General features: G+C 33.3%; 1 protein-coding gene across 1 annotated transcript; it reads right to left on the bottom strand.

Moving 5' to 3' along the window:
• Positions 1–4137: 4137 nt before the first annotated feature.
• LOC133187952 (uncharacterized) lies at positions 4138–6144 on the bottom strand. The gene has a single exon (XM_061323348.1). It carries the CDS (start codon positions 6142–6144, stop codon positions 4138–4140), a length of 2007 nt encoding a protein of 668 aa, XP_061179332.1.
• Between the last annotated feature and the right edge of the window lie 13172 nt (positions 6145–19316).

Below are 19316 nucleotides of genomic sequence, written 5' to 3'. Positions count from 1 at the left end.
TGTACATTCGCCAACTAAATACATGTATTTATGGAAGCATTGGGAGTTATTTATTTATTTATTGTAAATATTTACATTTTCGTTGTATTGATATTAAAACTATCTTGAGCACAGTTTGTAGTAAACATAATTAACATCAGAGAAAAAAAAATCGTTAAACATGATATTGTACGACCTACTATATTATTTATTACTTATTTACTAGCTCGTTTAATAGTTCGTTCAATTATGTAAATCGCGCGCTTCATTTCTTTTATTTCAAGTAAAAAAGAACAAACAAACGAAATGCTTCTTTAAAAAATTACATTCAGATAAAAACTTACAAAACGAAATTTGCATGTTTCTTACCGCACGATCACACAGGATTTAAACCGCAAACGATTAAACCTGATACACGCACGATCTCTCAAGTTACACGAACGATCATGCACGTTTCACGAACGATTCTACACGATTGGTTTGTCAACAATAACGTTGCAGCCACTGTAGCTCAAAAGTCCATTGAAACAATACAGATTGGAAGCAGAACAAACAATGACCTCTAAAAAACATTGAAGGTTGCACCAGGTGTCATGGAGGAGCAAGCATCTTCTGCCACACCCACCGTGCGCTCACTGCTACGATAGGGCAAACTAAAAAATCTGCAGTCAATTACATGTATGTGTAAGAATAATGGCCTAACAATGGCCTTACAATGAAGGGCATGTTGACGGACTTTCTTAGGGTTTTAAATACTTTTTTAAAACGTATCTTTTCTATATTATTTTATACAATCTTTACATTGTAGATATCCACAATATTATAATGAGCACGAAACATATATAAGTTTTACATAAAGTCTGAGAATGACTTATCGTGTCCTAAATATGTTTAGATATTCATTTTTATGCAAGTTTGAGAATGAGTTATCTTTCAAATTCTTGATTTTTGTTTTTAATATGCTGCTTTCTTTTTGAAAATATTCTTTTGAGGAGGTTCGTTTTTCAGCATTTTATCAATTTTTTGTCGAAACATTGAGTCTGCCAAATTTGCATTCTCTTCTAATTCTTGCAATAATTTGGACGCTAGGATGCCAATTCAACTATATTAATTAAAAAAGGGCTAAATTCCATAAATAATGCTTTACGTGAGGTACTATGTTTTGCGGAGGACGTTTTTCTAGAAGAAAATTATATTTTTTTTCTATTTCAAAACGTCTTCAGTACTGTTAAGTGTGGTTGCTTTGACTTCGATACATACCACAGTAAGAGTTGTTTTTGAATTGAAATATTGTTTGTTGGTCATGGATTACATATTAGACAGATATTTTTTATGAATTATATAATATAATTTAAACATCATAGAAAAAATCCAAATATTTGCAGATCTAGATATATAGAATAAAACTATATTTGATGCCATGATTCATTTGGATTAGAAATATTTGAAGAAAAACTTCAATTGAATAATTCATGGGTAAGTTGCAATTGTAGTGCAGAAAGGTCATATTAGATTCATCATAGCGCCGAAGGAAGCAAGTTACTCCCCAATTTTGTTTTAATTTTTAATTAACTTATGTTTGTCTGTTTGTTTGCTTGCTCATTGTTTAACGTCCCTCTAGAGAATTTTTAACTCGTATGGAGATGCCACCAATTGCCGGTGGGTGGACAGCTGCAAATTTTGACTTTTATTCGGCACTTAGGGTCATTGATCAGTGAGGGATCTTTTTCGTGCCAGCGCCTACTGCGACACCGGCCTTCGGTTTATACGGTCTCATCCGAAGGACAGGTCTCCACGTCTCATAGTGGGATTCGAACCCGCACCGTAAGGATCAACTCCTTACTCCGCTCTCTAAAGCAAACGCTCTAACCACTGCGCCACTCGGGCGAAAATTAACTTATTTAATATGTAGATTTTGAAAAATGTACATTGCAATAAAACACTCAAAAAGAAGAACAAAACTAAGTAATATAATAATTTCGATAACAGTTAATCATTAAACTTGATATTTAAAAACACAATCCAAATTTGCGGTCAGTACTCACTTCGCGGATTAATAAAAAAAAAAAAAAATACACCATACCTTTTTAACATGTTTTTTGCCTGAACTCTCTAAGTTGTCTGAATCTATAATGAAACTTTTCTCCTTTATAGCTTAATCATTGATAGAAAAAAAAAACCAACAGTTTGATATTAATCTACATTTATCTACAATCATAATGCATTGGTTCACTTGTTCCACAGACCATTAAACATGTTAAACTAATGTATATCGTGTGGAGTTTAATATAAAGTTTGAGATGTGCAAGTGCGTAAGTGTGTTAAAATTCTAGAGTTGAAACACTTCGGTTGTATTAAAACAGTACTTACAACCAAACACATATGTTCTGCTCATTTTTCCTCCAGTAACTACAGAGTCTCACTGTATTCAGCCAATCATTTAAATTTATGAGTAATAGCATAATTGTTACAGCTTGCGCTGTTGGGTACCTGAACAAGGAATAAGACCATCCCGTTCTAAGTCATCCACAATCTTCCAGAAACCCTTCTTTTAAGTGCATATTAAAATATAGATGAAGTGTCTAGGGTTTTTATAACACAGATTCGTCTTTGCATGGGAACCCTTTTCTAAAGGCGTAGGCGAACAATACATAGACAGAACGTTATAATCCATAGATTCCACTGCCAAAAAGTGGAAACGCCGGTCTCCCAAATCTTCAAAAGATTCGTTTCCAGTGGGGGTATTTTTGAGTTAATACACAGTTAAATACCTCATTCATAGCCATTTACAGAGGATGGCACTGTACGAAAATCGAGAATTATCACATGAAAGAATAGTTAATATTATCAGGTTCATGTCAAAATAATAAGAAAATATCTCTTTTTAGCGACAAAATTCATATCGTTATAAGGAGAAAATCTCGAAAATATGATAATTTGTTCCCTGTTTTTGAGATTCTATGTACATTGTAGCACTAACGATAGATTATCGTTATAACAAGGAAAGATCATGTTATATAACGAGAAAACAATCTTGTAAATACAAGAAATGATCTAGATAAAAGAAAAACATTTCTCCCATTTTACAATAACGAAATGATTTCTTAATGGTACAAGGTGATATAATGAGATCCTCGTTATAATGAGATCCTTCCTGGTACGGACCCTAAAATATACTTCTACATCTCAGAAACGAAATGGACAGTGCCGTTCACAATACGAAACGAAACGTACCATTCAAGAAACAAATCAGTAGCGTTCTAGAAACGTACCGCACCGCTCGAGAATTATAAATCGTAATTTTGCAAGCCAGGTCCCTATAGCGTAATTATGGAAGAACTAATACAGATGTTTTAGAGGAATTTCATAAAATATAGTGTCAATTTCTTATTTCCATGGAAACATTAAGGCTATTCTAATACCTTTTCCCTTACTTTTCTGCCTTTAAAGTCATACATGGCATATTTTCAAAACGTTCAGACTAACTAAAGTTAAAAAGATCTTTCTATTTGTTTTATGACTTTATATAAATATAGGACTTTCCTGTGAATAACAATCATTTTTCTGATCACAACGAGATTTTATATTCGTTATTATATATTCTTTATATTCTTGGCTATAAGTCTCCAATTGAGACTCCTCGACCTTCGAACAATCGTGGATATTATTGACATAACGTATGTTATATATAAGTTCTTCTCAATTATTTTTTGACAGGGATTTTTTATTTGTAATTCATAATAACATTACATGTTCAGGTTATTTTTTAAAGTGTGAAATACATGTACAGAAGGTCATCTTTAAATTAAAATAATGTTTGTTTGCCCTCTCCCGACTCAGGGTAAAGAATTTGGTCGGTAAGTAGGTGGGAATTTTTTCCTAAGAAAATTTACATATTGACGGGGGGAGGGGGGGGGGGGATTCAGTAATAAGTCAACCCATTTTAGCCAGTCGGTCGGGAGAGAGCAAACAAACATTTTATTTAAAAGATGGCCTGATTGATTTAAGATGCTTAGCGATGTTTTTTCATGATTTTATACGTCTTTAAAAAAGTCCATTACTGAGTATCATTTTTGCAAATCAAATTCAAGACATAAAGATCATAAGTATTTACAAACATATTTTTTCTCCTTTCTAATAAATATTATAAGAAGAGAGTTAGACTAATAATTTACAGACGCAATATTTTTTCAGTTCATAGTTATTCTTGATACAAGATGACTGGTTTCCATATATATTTATTCTGCTAATGTCGCCTTCTACTCTCCGAATATGCAGCCTTTCATCTTGAAAAATGGTTGCTTCAAATAAAGCATTCCCTGGGTTTGTCTTAATTTTAATCTGATAATGATTTTGAGTTTTTACTTTCCCTGATTTCTTACTCACATAATCCAGAACTCTGTCCGATATTCGTAATCGAGATGCACTTCTAATTTCTGATAAGCCTATAACTTCACATTTGTCTCGAGAATCTTTTAACTTATCGTTAATACTTTTGACAAGAAATTTAGCAACATTAATTATTATGGAATCTGAAGTGCTGACTTCCTTACGTTCTGCGCATGCACACCAGTGAGGAAGGATACCAGCTTCAGCACAAGTTCTCGACTCCGTAATCTCTCGAAATAAACTAACACCTCTGCTTTGATCTTTTCTTTTTAGTATATCGTCATCAAAATTTAAGACGTCTTTGAGAGTTTCATAGATATCAAACGGTGTTGAGAGGCGGTTGGCGTTTTTCCTCAGGTTATTCCAAAGAAAGGAGTACTTTTCTTTAAACCACGGAGGAAATCTTAAGAACATCATCGGTAGCCGTTCCTCCATCATACCAATGTACGTATCACGTACTTTCCCAAACCGCACTCCATGATCACTGAAAATAATCAATAATGTATTATTAAGCAGCTGACCTTCATCCAGATCTTTTATGAAATTAAAAAGAGGCAAATCTGCATATTGAGCATAATAAAAATCATCATGGGTCAATCTTGCTATGAAGGAAAATGCAAAGTATGGCTCGTGTTTGTGAAGGTGTGCAAAACCAAAAGTGTAATCTAATATATAAGCACTTTCCAATCGATTTCCTACACACAGTTCATCAGTATTCCATAATTCTCGTTCTTTATCCATAGCGACAGAGAAATGCCTATTAAAATAATCTGTGGGATATCGGTGAAACCCCTTTTTTGCATAATCAAAAGTACCCATGTTTGGAGCATCTTCGGCAAACAACGTTCGATAACCCTTCATAGAAAATTGTTTCCAAATGAAGTTGTATTTGTCAAACGGTTCATTCGAGCCAACTGATTCATTGTATGGCATCTCTTCGATAAACTTCCCCAATGTCATGGGTACAATATTCACAAAGGTATTATCGGCGACTTTGTTATACAATGTAAGTTCTACAGCACCAAGTACATCAAGCAGATAGGCCCTTGTTCGCTTAAGTGATCTTATAGACTGTAACCTGGAAACAGAGTCAATGCCTAAGAGGATCACATTCATTGTTTCCTTTACTGTTTTGTTGTGTAAGTGTTCCTTAAAAGCTTTGTTGCATCTCATCTCAACTTCCTCTTTTAATAAAACAAACTGATGAAAACTTTGAAATACAACTTCATGGCTGGAATTATAGCATTGGACTCGAATAAATTCATCTGCAACATCAATGGACTCAGTAAATCGGACACTCTCTTGTCCATACTCAAAGTAATTGTGATCAGTTACTACCGCCGGTCTACTTATAGGCTTGTAAGTACAATATGCAAATGTGGAAGATACATTTGAAAGTTTAACAGCAGTCCAATTCACTGAAAGTCTTTGACCATTCTCATATATAATTGACTCATATTTGCATTTGAGTTCTGTTTGTCCGATAATTGGCTTTATGGCAGGGTCATACGGATTCAGATAGGGTAATTTACAAACACCAGATCTGTCATACTCTTCATGAGAGGATGTTTTTCCAGATTGTTCTTTCTGTCGTTTACCATGTACGTTTCCATGTTTGGTTGCTGTGTTTTCAACACTGTGGAACAAATTGTGCATTTCTTCTGTGCTCATTTGTCTTTCTGGTTCGATATGTTTCACTTTTGCTTCAGTTCTTCTTAATTGATGATAAGGACTAAGATCCAGTTTATCCGTACGTGATTTATTTGAAGCAATCATTGTCAGTGGTAAAACTTGCAACTGTTTCAGTCTGTTTAACTGTATACACACGAAGACACATCCCAAACCCAAGATGGCCAAAAGAGAAGTCACATGATAATTTTTCGTTGGTATTCTAAAGAAACAATAAACGTAGTTCAGTGAAAATATATAAAAAACATATTTTAAAATCAGAAGCATAATAACAGATAAAAACAAGCACTTTGAAGTTTTGTATGAGTAATATACTAGTCCCCTACGAACAAGTGTAATCTGGCTCCCTATAAAAACAAGAAAACATTGATGTAACCATCAATTGTCGCCCGGGAAATAAATAAAGTAAACAATGGAAATGAGTCTTGATCATCAAACCGCTTCGATATGTGTGAAAAAGGCATGCGTCTAAATGATGGAGACGATAGTCGAGAATATTTTGAAAACTTATAGTCGGATGAAAATCGAACAAAAACGATACCCTTTTAAACTTTATCAACTCCTCAAGTAAATGGTGGCTGCATAAAATATAATTGAAACCAGACACATGCATCACCTATTTTCAAAAATGTCTTTCACTTAAAGAATATAAAACACGAACTGTGTAAAAGTATTTTTTACGTTTTTATGCGATAAGTAAAATTCGATGTTCTAAAAAAAGGGACCTGTCGTTTTTTCGATAGTAAATGATAAGCAACTTTATATATTAAATATGAAAAACATATATATTTTTACAGATTCACTTTATGGAAGTAAATATATTGTGTATCTCGTAATTTATAAAGGGAAAGAACATTCTGATTAACAATCTTTTTAATGTTTAGAAAACCTTTAATTCTGAATAACTTCTCCCACCTCAATCCCCATATACCAACACTTAAACTTATATGTATAGAGCAGCCCGGTCCTCCGGGCTGCAATTAAAAAAAGGCCACAAAAATCATTAAAGCGATTAATTGATTAATTGTATGTTGTTTTACGACACATTCGAGAATTTTCACTTATATAAAGATCGTCACCATATACCGGTGAAGGGCTTCAAATCTAAACCTATACTCGGCACTCAGTGACATTCACGAAGCGAGCGCCCTACCACTAGGCTACCTTTATCAAAGTGAAACGAAATGTAAACTTGATTTGTACCTCATCAAGCTAGACTCACAATTCGAAATCTGCAAGCGTGTAGAAAAAAAGTTCAGAAAACCAAGAGAAGCAAACTGACAGACAAATCTAGAAGGACGGACAGATGGACAGACGAGGAGGAAACATATAGCCCCCCTCCGATTTCACCTGAAGGTACTAAAAACGATGAAATTTCTTTCAGTCATATATTTATATATAAATATTCTAATTAACTTGCAAAACTTCTTGTATCTGCACACTGCCCTTGAGCAATCCTGACTGAGAAAAAACTTGTATTTTTATGAAACTCGATGAAATTTTACATTATGAAGAAATGAGAGAATGCACGTGATTGCTGAATCACTTGAGTTTCGAAAAATTAGGGGAGAGCGAAGGGTCCAGCTACTGACTGATTTTAGACATAATTTCTGATGCATATTTAATTAGCTGGATATGATATTTCATTTCTTGTCATGGATTGCTAACCACGAATTCATTGAATCATCCAGAAATGGTAGAATTTCTAATTTGAAAAAAAAAAAATACAAGATGTCTTACAGATATTTATAAGTTGCTCATATATATATATATATATATATATATATATATATATATATATATATATATATATATATATATATATATATATATATATATATATATATATATATATTAAAAGTAGGGATTCAATTTGAAACCTTTTAACCGCTTACTCGGTCGGAACAATAGTAATCAGTTAGAAAAGCTGTTAGTCGGGAAAAATGAGATATGTGCAATTCCTGAACATTCAACTTAAAAAATACAAATAAAACTTTCTGAAATGTAAGCATTTTCACTTGTCTGTTTAAGCTGATTCTCTCCGGATTGCCATCGTGGGGGTACATGTAATTGGTCAGGTTTCGAGATATAAATTGCTGTTTAAATACCATGTCTTACTCAGCCTGCCATGTGTTTCTTTCATAATTTTGATAAAATGATAGTCGAGTACTATATCCTTTAAAGTTATCTATAAAATTATGTTGTTAAACACACAATTTTAATTAAGCGATAGTTCACATTTCTGTCTGATTATAGTAACATGGGGACAATGCAGAATGAACTTTTTTCATGTATCTGCTACTTCAGACATGTTCCATGGAGTTCCTAATTTTTTCTATTAAAATTGAAAATAAATCATATAAAGTTTTCTGATCAAATATGTTACTAACACCTTTATAGTCTCCTTGTTTACATGAATAGAGATTACAATTATGATGAAACAATCAATGCTTTTTTATACGATTAACCGATTATTTGGTCGGAAGTCTTGTGGTTAACCGATTGGCAGTTCTGTATTCGATTGCCATCCCTATTAAAAAGTGTACTTAGTTCTATAATTATTGTTAAGAATGACATTGCTGTTGTGCATAATCATGAGGCAATTTTCAAATTTAATTATCACGTAATTTTTCGTCAACTTGAAGGCAAGAAAGATTGAATATTCAAACATAAATGTTTAATGAAGAAATATGAACAGTTAACAAGCTTAAAAGTCCATTGAAACAATACACATTGTGCGTAGAGCAAACACAGACCTCGAGAAACATCAGAGGCGGGATCAGTTTACTGCCTAAGTCTACATGAAATTCATTTTGTAAAAGCTATCAGGTATAATTCTATAATAATTATATAAAATTGCTTAAGACATCTAGAAACTAAGAGTAAAATAATTTAGATGTTTAACGTTAACATGTTCTTAGAATGTTAAGAAATGTCGAACTTTAATGGTATGTTCATTTACTAATTTCTCAAATTCTCCCTTCTAAAGCCTTAAAATCTAAATTCTCTGATTAAATAACTTGAGTCAAGTTCAATAATTATGCAATTTCGTTGATATAAGTAAGGACTTACCTTGCGAACATAATTCATGCACTAAGGCGATTCCTACAATAATAAGATAAACAATTTTGAATATATGCTCGTATATAATTCACCTTTTTTCGGTTAATAGGACAGATTTGCATAGTGATACAGGTATAAATAAATCAGAATACATGTATTCTGTGCTTCTGTACATATCAATTATAAACATTACCTGCATTTGGAACCACAATTTATTTTTCTTTCTTACAAGTTTCGTGACAATTTATCTTTACACCTAAAGAAAAAATATTCATAGCTTGAATATTTTTGAACATTTTATCTAACCATATTTAATAGCTTGAAATATATATATATATATATATATATATATATATATATATATATATATATATATATATATATATATATATATATATATATATATATATATATATATATATATATATATATATATATATATATATATATGTGTGTGTGTGTGTGTGTGTGTGTGTGTGTGTGTGTGTGTGTGTTTTAGAACCAGAGGCCAGGGCTATCCCTTTAATTAATCCTAATTAAAGTCTCCCTCCACTTATCTTACTTTACGTACATTGGTGGTTAGTTAGTTCACCCTACTCCTACATGTAACTAACTCCGCATTTTCTTTCGAGGGGTTGACAGGCAAATCCTTCATCCACGAAGTGGTTAGGGTGATATCTGAGAATGCAAGATAAAGAGAATGCAAACTCCTGTGTATTGTCAGAAATAGTACCTTTTAATTTTCTGAAGGCCTAATATACACATCTCAGCACATTTAAACATACTATCCACAGTATATCACCACTTTCTTCAAACTGACACTGTACAGAAAAAGATATCTTTCTAGAAATCTGTTCACCTTTGATTTAAATTTATAGTGAAATTAATGTGCAATTAATTCTTTTAATGTTGGTAGACGGTGTTGATAGTGTTAGTCTTTTAGTGGTGAGTCTCTTATAGAAACGTTAAATGTGGGAGCGAAAACAGTTCTACATGTAATTGGTTTTTGTTACATTTAGCTATGTTTTCGTTCCTCCGTGGCACCTGATCCCACCTCTCATGTTTTAGAGATCCGTGTTTGTTCTGCTCCTGGTTTGTGTTATTTAGATGGGTTTAATGGGATGTAATACTGTTCGTTATCTCCATAAATTTCATTTCAGAACTAAATGTAGTTAACCATGACTAATACACTACAATTTTTTTGTAAATAAAATGAAAATTAAGCATAAATAGTTGTATGAAATAGTCTTTAGATACATGTACGTAATTGCTGGAGGGGAAAAAAATAGTATAGGTAAAAGTTTTTGTTTTGTATACCTGAATAGTACGTATATACACGTATATGAGGGGACCTTAAAAACTAATCAATTTACTTGCTAAGTTCAAAAAAAAAAAAAAAAAAAAAAAAAAAAAAAAAAAATTCTCGGTCACCTGAAATATGTTAAATTTTCACATTTTGAAAATAAATATTTCTAGAGATTCTATTAATATTCTCTTTTAATATTTTTATATTTAATATGAATCACATTTGTAGATATGTCTTTTTCCCTTAATTCAATTTAGGGCTTTTTTGCAAGTGTGTTGAGATCGCTAAAATTAAGCTTGGCAAAAAATTTATTTCGCATTAGACGTTATCCTTATCTTTCTATACACCATAAAATCGCTAAAATTACTTCTCGCTAAAATTAAATACTGATTTTAAGGGCAAATTGCTAAATTTGTGTCTCGCTAAAAATTCCACTTATACGGTATACAACACAACAGACCATGATATTAAGATCATGTTGGGTGATATGAATGCTAACGCCGAAACAAATAAAAATTTATGCAACAAAGTAATGGGAGAACATGGATGTGAAGCCATGAATGAGAATGGAGGGAAATCCTACAATAATAAGACAAACAATGTTTTGTAACACCATATACGTAATTGGAGGAACAGTACGTTAACCTGGCACTTTCCAAACATGAGAGAAAAAAATCAATTGATCATATCATGCTAAATGGAAAATAGAGACGAACTTTGCTGGGTGTGAGGGTGAAGAGAGGTGCCGATGTTCTTAGCGATCACCACAAGGTAACAACATCTATCAATTAAACTAAAACTGCGTAGCATAGCAAGAAAGAAATTTGATATGAACAAACTCAAAGACAAAGAGGCATGAAAGGAATTCAACATCACGCTCAGGAAAAGTTTGACATATTACCCCATTTGGAACTAGAGAGTAGCATAACATCAATTGAAGAACAGTGGGGAGGGGGATTAGCAACATCTACACTGAAACTAGCGAAAAAGTGTATTGGATATAGGCAAAAATAAAAGGAGTAAAGACTGCATATGCCTGGAACATATATGATTATTGGCTCAAGAAGAAAAGTTAAAAGGAAAGTAAATGAGGCAAAATCTTTGAAACTTAAAGAGAGGTATCAACTAAAATACAGTGAAATACAGAAGGAAGTGAAAAAAGCTCTAGGCACAGATAGGAGAGCACACATAGATGCCCTAGCAATAAAAGAAGAAGAAACAGTTAACAGAGGAAATCAAGAAAACCTTTACAAAATATCAAAGGCAGCGAGTAACAGAAATACACATCCAAATCTACCTCTCAAAGTCAAAAGTGGAAAATTTACTGTCATCAGAGAAAGAGCTAGAGGAACGAATATTTTAAGGAAATCTTAAACAGACCACCTCCAAACAACTAAAAGGTCTGATATCAGTGATCCAGAACTGCAGACCTAAACATCAACATTAAACACCACAAATTCCAGAAATTGTCTCTGTAACACTTTTTTTCATCCAAAGTAAGATCATGGCCAAAATCATCATTAGAAGGATATTCTTAGTTGTAGATGTCAAGCTGCGAGAAAAAAAACAAGCAGGGTTCACACCAAAGCGAGGACGTATTGATCAAATATTTACACTGAGAAACATCAAAGAACACAGAATAGTAACAGCAATTAAATAATATTTTATTGATTTTGAAAAAGCTTTTGACAGCATTCATAGGGACAGTCTATGGAAAATGTAATGGCATCCCACAACATCTAATAGATATCATCAAGAGTTTTTATGTCAACTTCAGATGCAGGGTTGAAAACATCAAACAGGGGTCCTTAAAGGCTTTGTAATGTGATCAACAATCTTCATCGTAGCCATTGGCTGGTCATGAAGAATACAACCTCTGACATTCCAAGAGGCATCAGATGGATCAAAGTGGAAAATCACTATCCTTCCATGTACTAACACTTTTACGAGGGTTGTCCCAGAAAAACGCGAGCTTTATGAATATTTCAGAAACTATTCGACCAAAACTAACCAAAACTAACAATTTTTTGCATGTTGTTGGAAAATAATATTTTCGGTATTTTGACAAAATATTTAAGGCATGTTATTGAATATATAAAACAGCATTTAAAAGGTGTTAAATATCTGTCGGTGCAAGGCAATTTTTTTACTTTTAAAAGTAACCTTGTCAATGAAGTTTTCTTTATTACCAGGCTATACGAAAATATAATGTCATAAAATTTACTTCCATAAATACTATTTGGTCTGGTGTACTCTTGTATAAAAATCCATTAGTTTGATATGCCAAAAAATTTACTCAGATATTGTCAAAAATGGTGACGTTGGGCGATAATGTGGAGCACCAAATTATTAAGCAGTTCTTTGTTGAGCGGGATATGACCCCTGGCCATACGATAAAAGAGATGTTAATGATGAAAAAACAGAAACATAAGTCTCGGACACAGGGTTATCCCTAGATGACGAGGTTTGAAGATGACTTGACTGGTTATCCGATAGAGAGGCGTTTTGTAGACTAACAAAAATCACGACAAACCGAAAGCCAGGAGCTGGACGTCATAGACCTACGTAAAAGGTCAGCTAAACAATGCAAACTGTTAGGATTATTATCGGGATTGAGAAACTGTCTATTTATAAAGAATTAATTCCTCAATTTTGGTAACACTAGTATTTGAGATGTATAACTTGGTAAATAAAAGAAAATTAAATACAGTGCCGAATTTATGCTTAAACGAATTTTATCAGACGCACATTTCCAGAACAAATTCACAAACTCCACGAGCTACATTTTGACGTGGTCAGTGTTGAGCCGACAACTGATTTGTAAAATTCGTTTATCTGAGAGGGAAATGTTAATTACAGAGATATTTCATTGAAATTTTTATGCATTTCTTTATTTAAAAAATGTTGATCATGATGTATGCCAATTTTTAACTTTATAGTATTAGCGAAAAATAAGATATTGTAAATGTTCGCGTGTTACTGGGACAACCCTCGTACATACTTGGGTAGTAAAGTTACAACAGATGAAGGAGCATCGACAGAAGTCAAACAGAGACGATCTAAGACCAGAGCAGCATTTAAGAATCTACAAGCTGTTTTGGAGATCAAGTCAATATACCACCAGGACAAAACTAAAATCGTACAAAAGCTGATTCTACCTATTCTTTTAGATGGATAAGAGTGCAGGAGAATGACAGAGAGCAACCTGAGCAAGATGTCAGCATTCCATACAAAGTCCCTGAGAAGGATCCTAAGAATATTTTGGCCCAATATTATCTCAAATCAGGACCTTCTCAAGAGGTGCTCAGCAACAGGGCATGGCGACAATCATCATCAGAAGAGGTTGGAATAGGCTTGGTCATGTACTTACAAGAGACTCAGACAGCATTATAAGGATGCTCTCTTCTGGACACATTGAGGAAAAACAGAAGAGAGGAATGCCCTAAGCCTCTTGGTGGTGGACAGTGAAAGCCGAATGAAATTAAAAAAGAGAATCTGGGGCACACTCCAGAAGCTAGCCAGCGACAAACAAGGATGAAGAGCCCTTGTTACTGCCCTATACGCCAATGCGTCACAATCGGTCGGTCTGTGGTCAGTCAATCATATATTTCATATTTCATATATTACTATCATATAGTTATTTATAGAATTTTTGCTGCAATAATTTTTTAAATGAAATTACAATATTGAACATTTGTAAAATTTTTACAGATCTTTTCATTTAATAGCAACTGGTTCAATAAATAGTGGAGATAAATCCTGTCATCCGAGTCATGTTTTATATAAGAATTCAAAATAATAGTGAGTCAGGTGAGTTGTATAAGACCCTTCACATCCCTGTATACATGTAGACTCTTTAATACAATATATAATGGTGACATATAATTGATTTTATACCCTTTCTTATTATCATAAATTATACTTTATCTTTATGCTATACATTCAGTTCCACTAAGTATCTAGACATATAAGGTTATGTTGATCTATATTGATCTTAAGGACCAAAAAATTATCAGCCAGATACGTTCGAACGACAAAGTCATTGCCTCTCAATGTCCGCTCTCTCTGTTTCAATACACTTTCCTTGATGATACTACCTTGAGTTAAATAAAACCTGAACCCCATCTTCTTTATATGAATTAACAATTTCATGAGCATAACTTTTGTAATTTGTGGAGAAATTTAGAAAATCGTTTATTATTATATATATTTTTTGATTATTGTAATTTCAATGCGAGTACTAAACATTTAAAGACACGTATAATTTTATAGGTGTAATATTTGATAATAACTGATTCAGGAAAAGATAAAGAGAATTTAGGAAATCCTGTGATAAGATATGTATTAAAATTCAAATTGATAGTGAGTTAAAAATATTAAACTCTGTATATTATCCACGTCTAGATTCCTTGATTTAAAAAATGCTTGATTTAGTGCACTTTTTTACTATCAGGTGTTTTATCTTCATGCTAGCCTAGGTATTTTATTTATTAACTATGTAACTGAAGATGTAGGGAATATATCTATATTGGTCTTAAGGACAAAAAAAAAGTTAATGAACAGATACATTTATCCATTAGATGTACTTGTAATTTTAGAATTATACACAAAATGATCTAATATATTGCATTAGAGTATACTTCTTTTCACCCAGACATACGATGGAAAAAGTTCGATCGATTATTCTTCTGTTTTATGTATATATTGATGATAATATATCATAACTTTCCGAATCAATCATAGAGGTACATAAGGAGGATGAGACTTTTCAGCAACACTTTGAAGACAGTATGGAAGTAATATTTGCTTACTGGATGCCACATACAGATTTACATACAATTCTAAGTCCTTCTGTATTTTCTGTGTATTTCGCCAAATGTTAATTTGACAACCATTGCCACATTTTTTATGCAGTCCGAATGTATTGCTTTCATCCAGAAAGCTCATTCTGTAACAAAAGCAAAAACTTTTACCTGCATTGGAGACCATACTCCATGTATGATTGTGCTAATAGGGGAATATATGCAAATTAATGAATCTGCGTTTTCAGGGATGCATTCATTTCAGCCCAAGAATTTTTTTTTTTTGCCCGTCTTTCGACAGGCCATATTATGGTACGGACTTTCCTATCGTTCCTTCTTTTAAATGTCAGCTGTCTGGGTCATTTCTTTTACAATGTGATGCGTGGGACAATTAATCATGGTCAGTTGATACATCTTGGGGTAAAAACGTGCTGCGACCTGCAAAAGCAATCTTAAGACACACTACCTGGAAGTAAGAGCTAGCAGCGCTGCCTGCATCTTCGCTGGCCAAGGGTGACAATCCGCTCCTCTCCTCTCACTAAGAGTCACCCTTGGCTAGCGAAGATGCGCTGCCTGACGAATATAGGAGTAATCCTTTCATCAATATAGATGGATGTACATGTGCTCCATAACTTTAGTTCATCTCCAACTGAAGAAGAAGGAGCAAGTACATGTAGGTGTCAAACTTAAACAGAATCTGAGCATTTCAAGGGAAGCCATCCTTTACCTGTATCTGTAAAATCAGGACTTGAAAGCAGAACACATTTTCAGAATAACTCACACCGAAACTCAGAAACGGCTGATGTAATAAAATGAAGTTTCAGAAAAATAAATTATGACTCGCATAGATACTAATTGAATTAAAAGATTAATTCTTCCTAAGAACATAAAGAAGATTGATTGATTATTGTTAAACGCCGAGTCGGCAGTATTTCAGCCATATATCGGTGAACATGAAGAAGGTGAAAGATATGAAGACTTGGATTCATCACCAGAGAGATTAAGAACCCTTACATCCAAGGGCACAGGAGACCCATTGAATGGAGAGGGTGGTATGTTTGATCAATTATACCCTCATATTAGAAGGGTACTGAATTAGAAATTGTGTTGTCCATCTGTAGATGTATTGCTTTTAGTGCGTCTAAATCCTGAGGATATTCATCCTGATACTTTTAGTCATCGTATTTCATTGTTAGCTACTCATTGCTACTCGTGGGAGAAGGGTGATCCCCATAGATTTGGGGGTCATAAATCCCATAAGAATAATGCTGTATTGATGTATGATTTTAATTTCACCATTATATGACGAAAGTACATTTATTAACTGATGTAATCGCAGTTGTTCTTAGGTACATTTTACAGATGAGGGTCAAGTTTGAGAGGAACTGGTGGCTATATAGAAGATTGCAATCAGTATGTGCTTGACACTAGAAAAAAAAATATTTGTTTTTGTTGATTTCATTTTTGGTTTAAATGCTTTCTAAACTCATGAAATTTGTAATAATTTTGGAACTCTAGTTTTGGAATGACAGCCTATTTCTTTAATACATGTACTTCATACCAGGATATAGTCAGCACGAGATTATACTATGCATTAATGCAGAGTCTATATTTACTGTGATCTATCAATAAATTTCTTGTTAAAGGTAAAATCGATTAGAGATATATTCATATATCTGATTATAGCTTTATAAGAAGTACAGGTAAGAAAACTGGAGAATGCTGGGAAAGAAATACATGTAAGAAAACTGGAGAATACTGGGAAAGAAATACATGTAAGGAAACTGGAGAATGCTGGGAAAGAAATACACGCAGTATATAATGTGGGAAAAGTTTCTCTCTTCAGTGTTACAGATACTAGCATACATGTACGATCTGTCTGGTGCTAAGTGGATTACTGATGAGCTGTACATAACTTTCTTTTTATAAATTTCTTTCTTTAGCTCTCTCTGAAACGCAAAGAATCAAAGTTTTTCAGGATATTAGACACTCTTATACTAGTTCTTGCAGGTGGTACATGTACATGTACGTGTACATGTTGGTGCTGAAATCGTACATGAAAACAGTTTGATAATATAAACCAAGATGATAATCAGAGGGAGAGAGAGAGAGTGTGTGTGTGTATTCATAATTAATAAGTATAATTTATACCTTTTCAATGAAAAAGGTGAAGATAACGAACAGTGATTGACCCCCCCCCCCTCCCCAACAAAAAAAAAAAAATGAAAGAAAATACAAATTGTTGAACAGAGCATAAAACACTGACCCCCATCAGTTCAGGAGCCTATACGAAGAGTAAGCATCACCTCCAAGTAAGCATCACCTCCGCCAAGAGCCCTATGTATTGATCATGTAGACAGAACATTCTGTAGTCAGATTTATTGTAAAAACAAAGGCCTAACAATTGATTTAAAATTTATCGTAAAATACGACCCATTGATAGATTATATTTGCTAACAAGGTCATTATAATTAGAATATTAATTAATATAAATTATAATTAGAGTATATATTATATTAGAATTTACGAAATGCTGACTTTAAACAAGGTTGTTGAAATCCCTGTAACATCAGCTTACCTATCAGTAGCTTGTCTCGCTTTGTGCTCTTGAAGGTCGTGTGTTCCAATCAGGGCCGCGACTAACCTTTGTCGATAAAAAATAGGCAGCAAATGTTCCTTCTCCAAGCGCTCGGCACTTTGAAGTGAAAGTTGCGGGTCCTTTGGGTGAGACCTTAAAAACCGAGGCCCAGTGTCACGGTAGGCGTTGGCACGATAAAGAACCCTCAATGGCCCTGAGTGCCGAGTAAAGGTCTAAATTTGAAGCCCTTCACCGGGTATATGGTGACGTCCCTATATGAGGGAAAAATTCTCGAATGAGACGTAAAACAGCATACAATCAATCAATCAATCAACTAAGTGTCTAATATTCATACATGTCAAATTCCCAGGTTGTCAGTGTGTTACCTGACGTCAGCGGGCGGGGACTGAATGTAAATTTACATGGAATGCTTCGTGTATTTCATTTCTATTCGATAGCATTTTTGATTAAATTTTACATTTTTATTTTTCATACAAATGTAAATATAAAGAATCACCGTCTATTTTGGGAATGTCAGGGACATTCCCGACAGTTAGAAACGTGAGATAATATATACTTCGCCCGTTAATATTATGCAAATTATCCAATGTTTCCAACTGTCGTTAATTCCCTGACATATCCAACAAACTAAACAGTGTTTCCCAGGTTTAACAGTGATTACTGAGAGGAGGTATAAATATAAATTATTTATATAACGATCTAGAATTTGCATTTGCCTCCACATATAAATTTCAAACTTACAAATTTTATAATTAGGGATGTCAATTTAGTCAATAATTCATATTCGAATATTCAATGAAAGTATTCGAATATATTCGAACATTCGATAAAATTAATAAAATCCGTTTTATTTTAAATATACATCATCCTACTCTCATGAAAGGTTTAGCGTACAGTGTAGGTATACTTATATTGGAAGTAAAATTGTATGAAGACTTTTGTAGGTGTACAATAAGAAATTTATAATATGATACATTTTTTGTACAAAATGTGAAAGTATTAGTTCATTGAACTTTTCTTAAAACACATTTACAATAATTAACGGTTTTACCGCGTTATATATGCATGTATAATGCCTTTCATTTTATGATATTTGCCACTCATCCAGATTTGAAAAATACACCTGCCAATGAATACATGGCTCTGTACATTAGATGGGTATAAACATAAAGGTACTGAGTTTTATCAGTGTAAACTATAATATCCCACTCCATTTTGTATTATTGGTGGGGATTTTTTTATTTTCTATTGATACAAGGTACTTGTATACAAAAGGGATGTCGTCACTATCCGATCCTACATCTACTTACACACGTTTGAGAAGGAAAAAAATCTTTTGTAGCAATTATCTACTAATGTACTCATAAAAAATACTAGCATAAAGCTAACACCTGCTCTCTCGCTCTCTCTCTCTCAAATACGAAATCGACCAACTATCTAGCAACACTTGTTAAGATGATTCACAAAATATATAAATAAATCAGTGGAG

This window comes from Saccostrea echinata, unplaced genomic scaffold, assembly GCF_033153115.1.
Source record: "Saccostrea echinata isolate AGI-Se365-2 ecotype Australia unplaced genomic scaffold, CSIRO_AGI_Sech_v1 ptg000015l, whole genome shotgun sequence".
NCBI lineage: Eukaryota > Metazoa > Mollusca > Bivalvia > Ostreida > Ostreidae > Saccostrea > Saccostrea echinata.
Note: the sequence above shows the minus strand (reverse complement) of the source record. Positions and strands in the feature narration are given on the sequence as shown.

Excerpts from the sequence above, each read along its gene's own strand:
- LOC133187952 (XM_061323348.1), bottom strand. The coding sequence starts at position 6,144 with ATGATTGCTTCAAATAAATCACGTACGGATAAACTGGATCTTAGTCCT.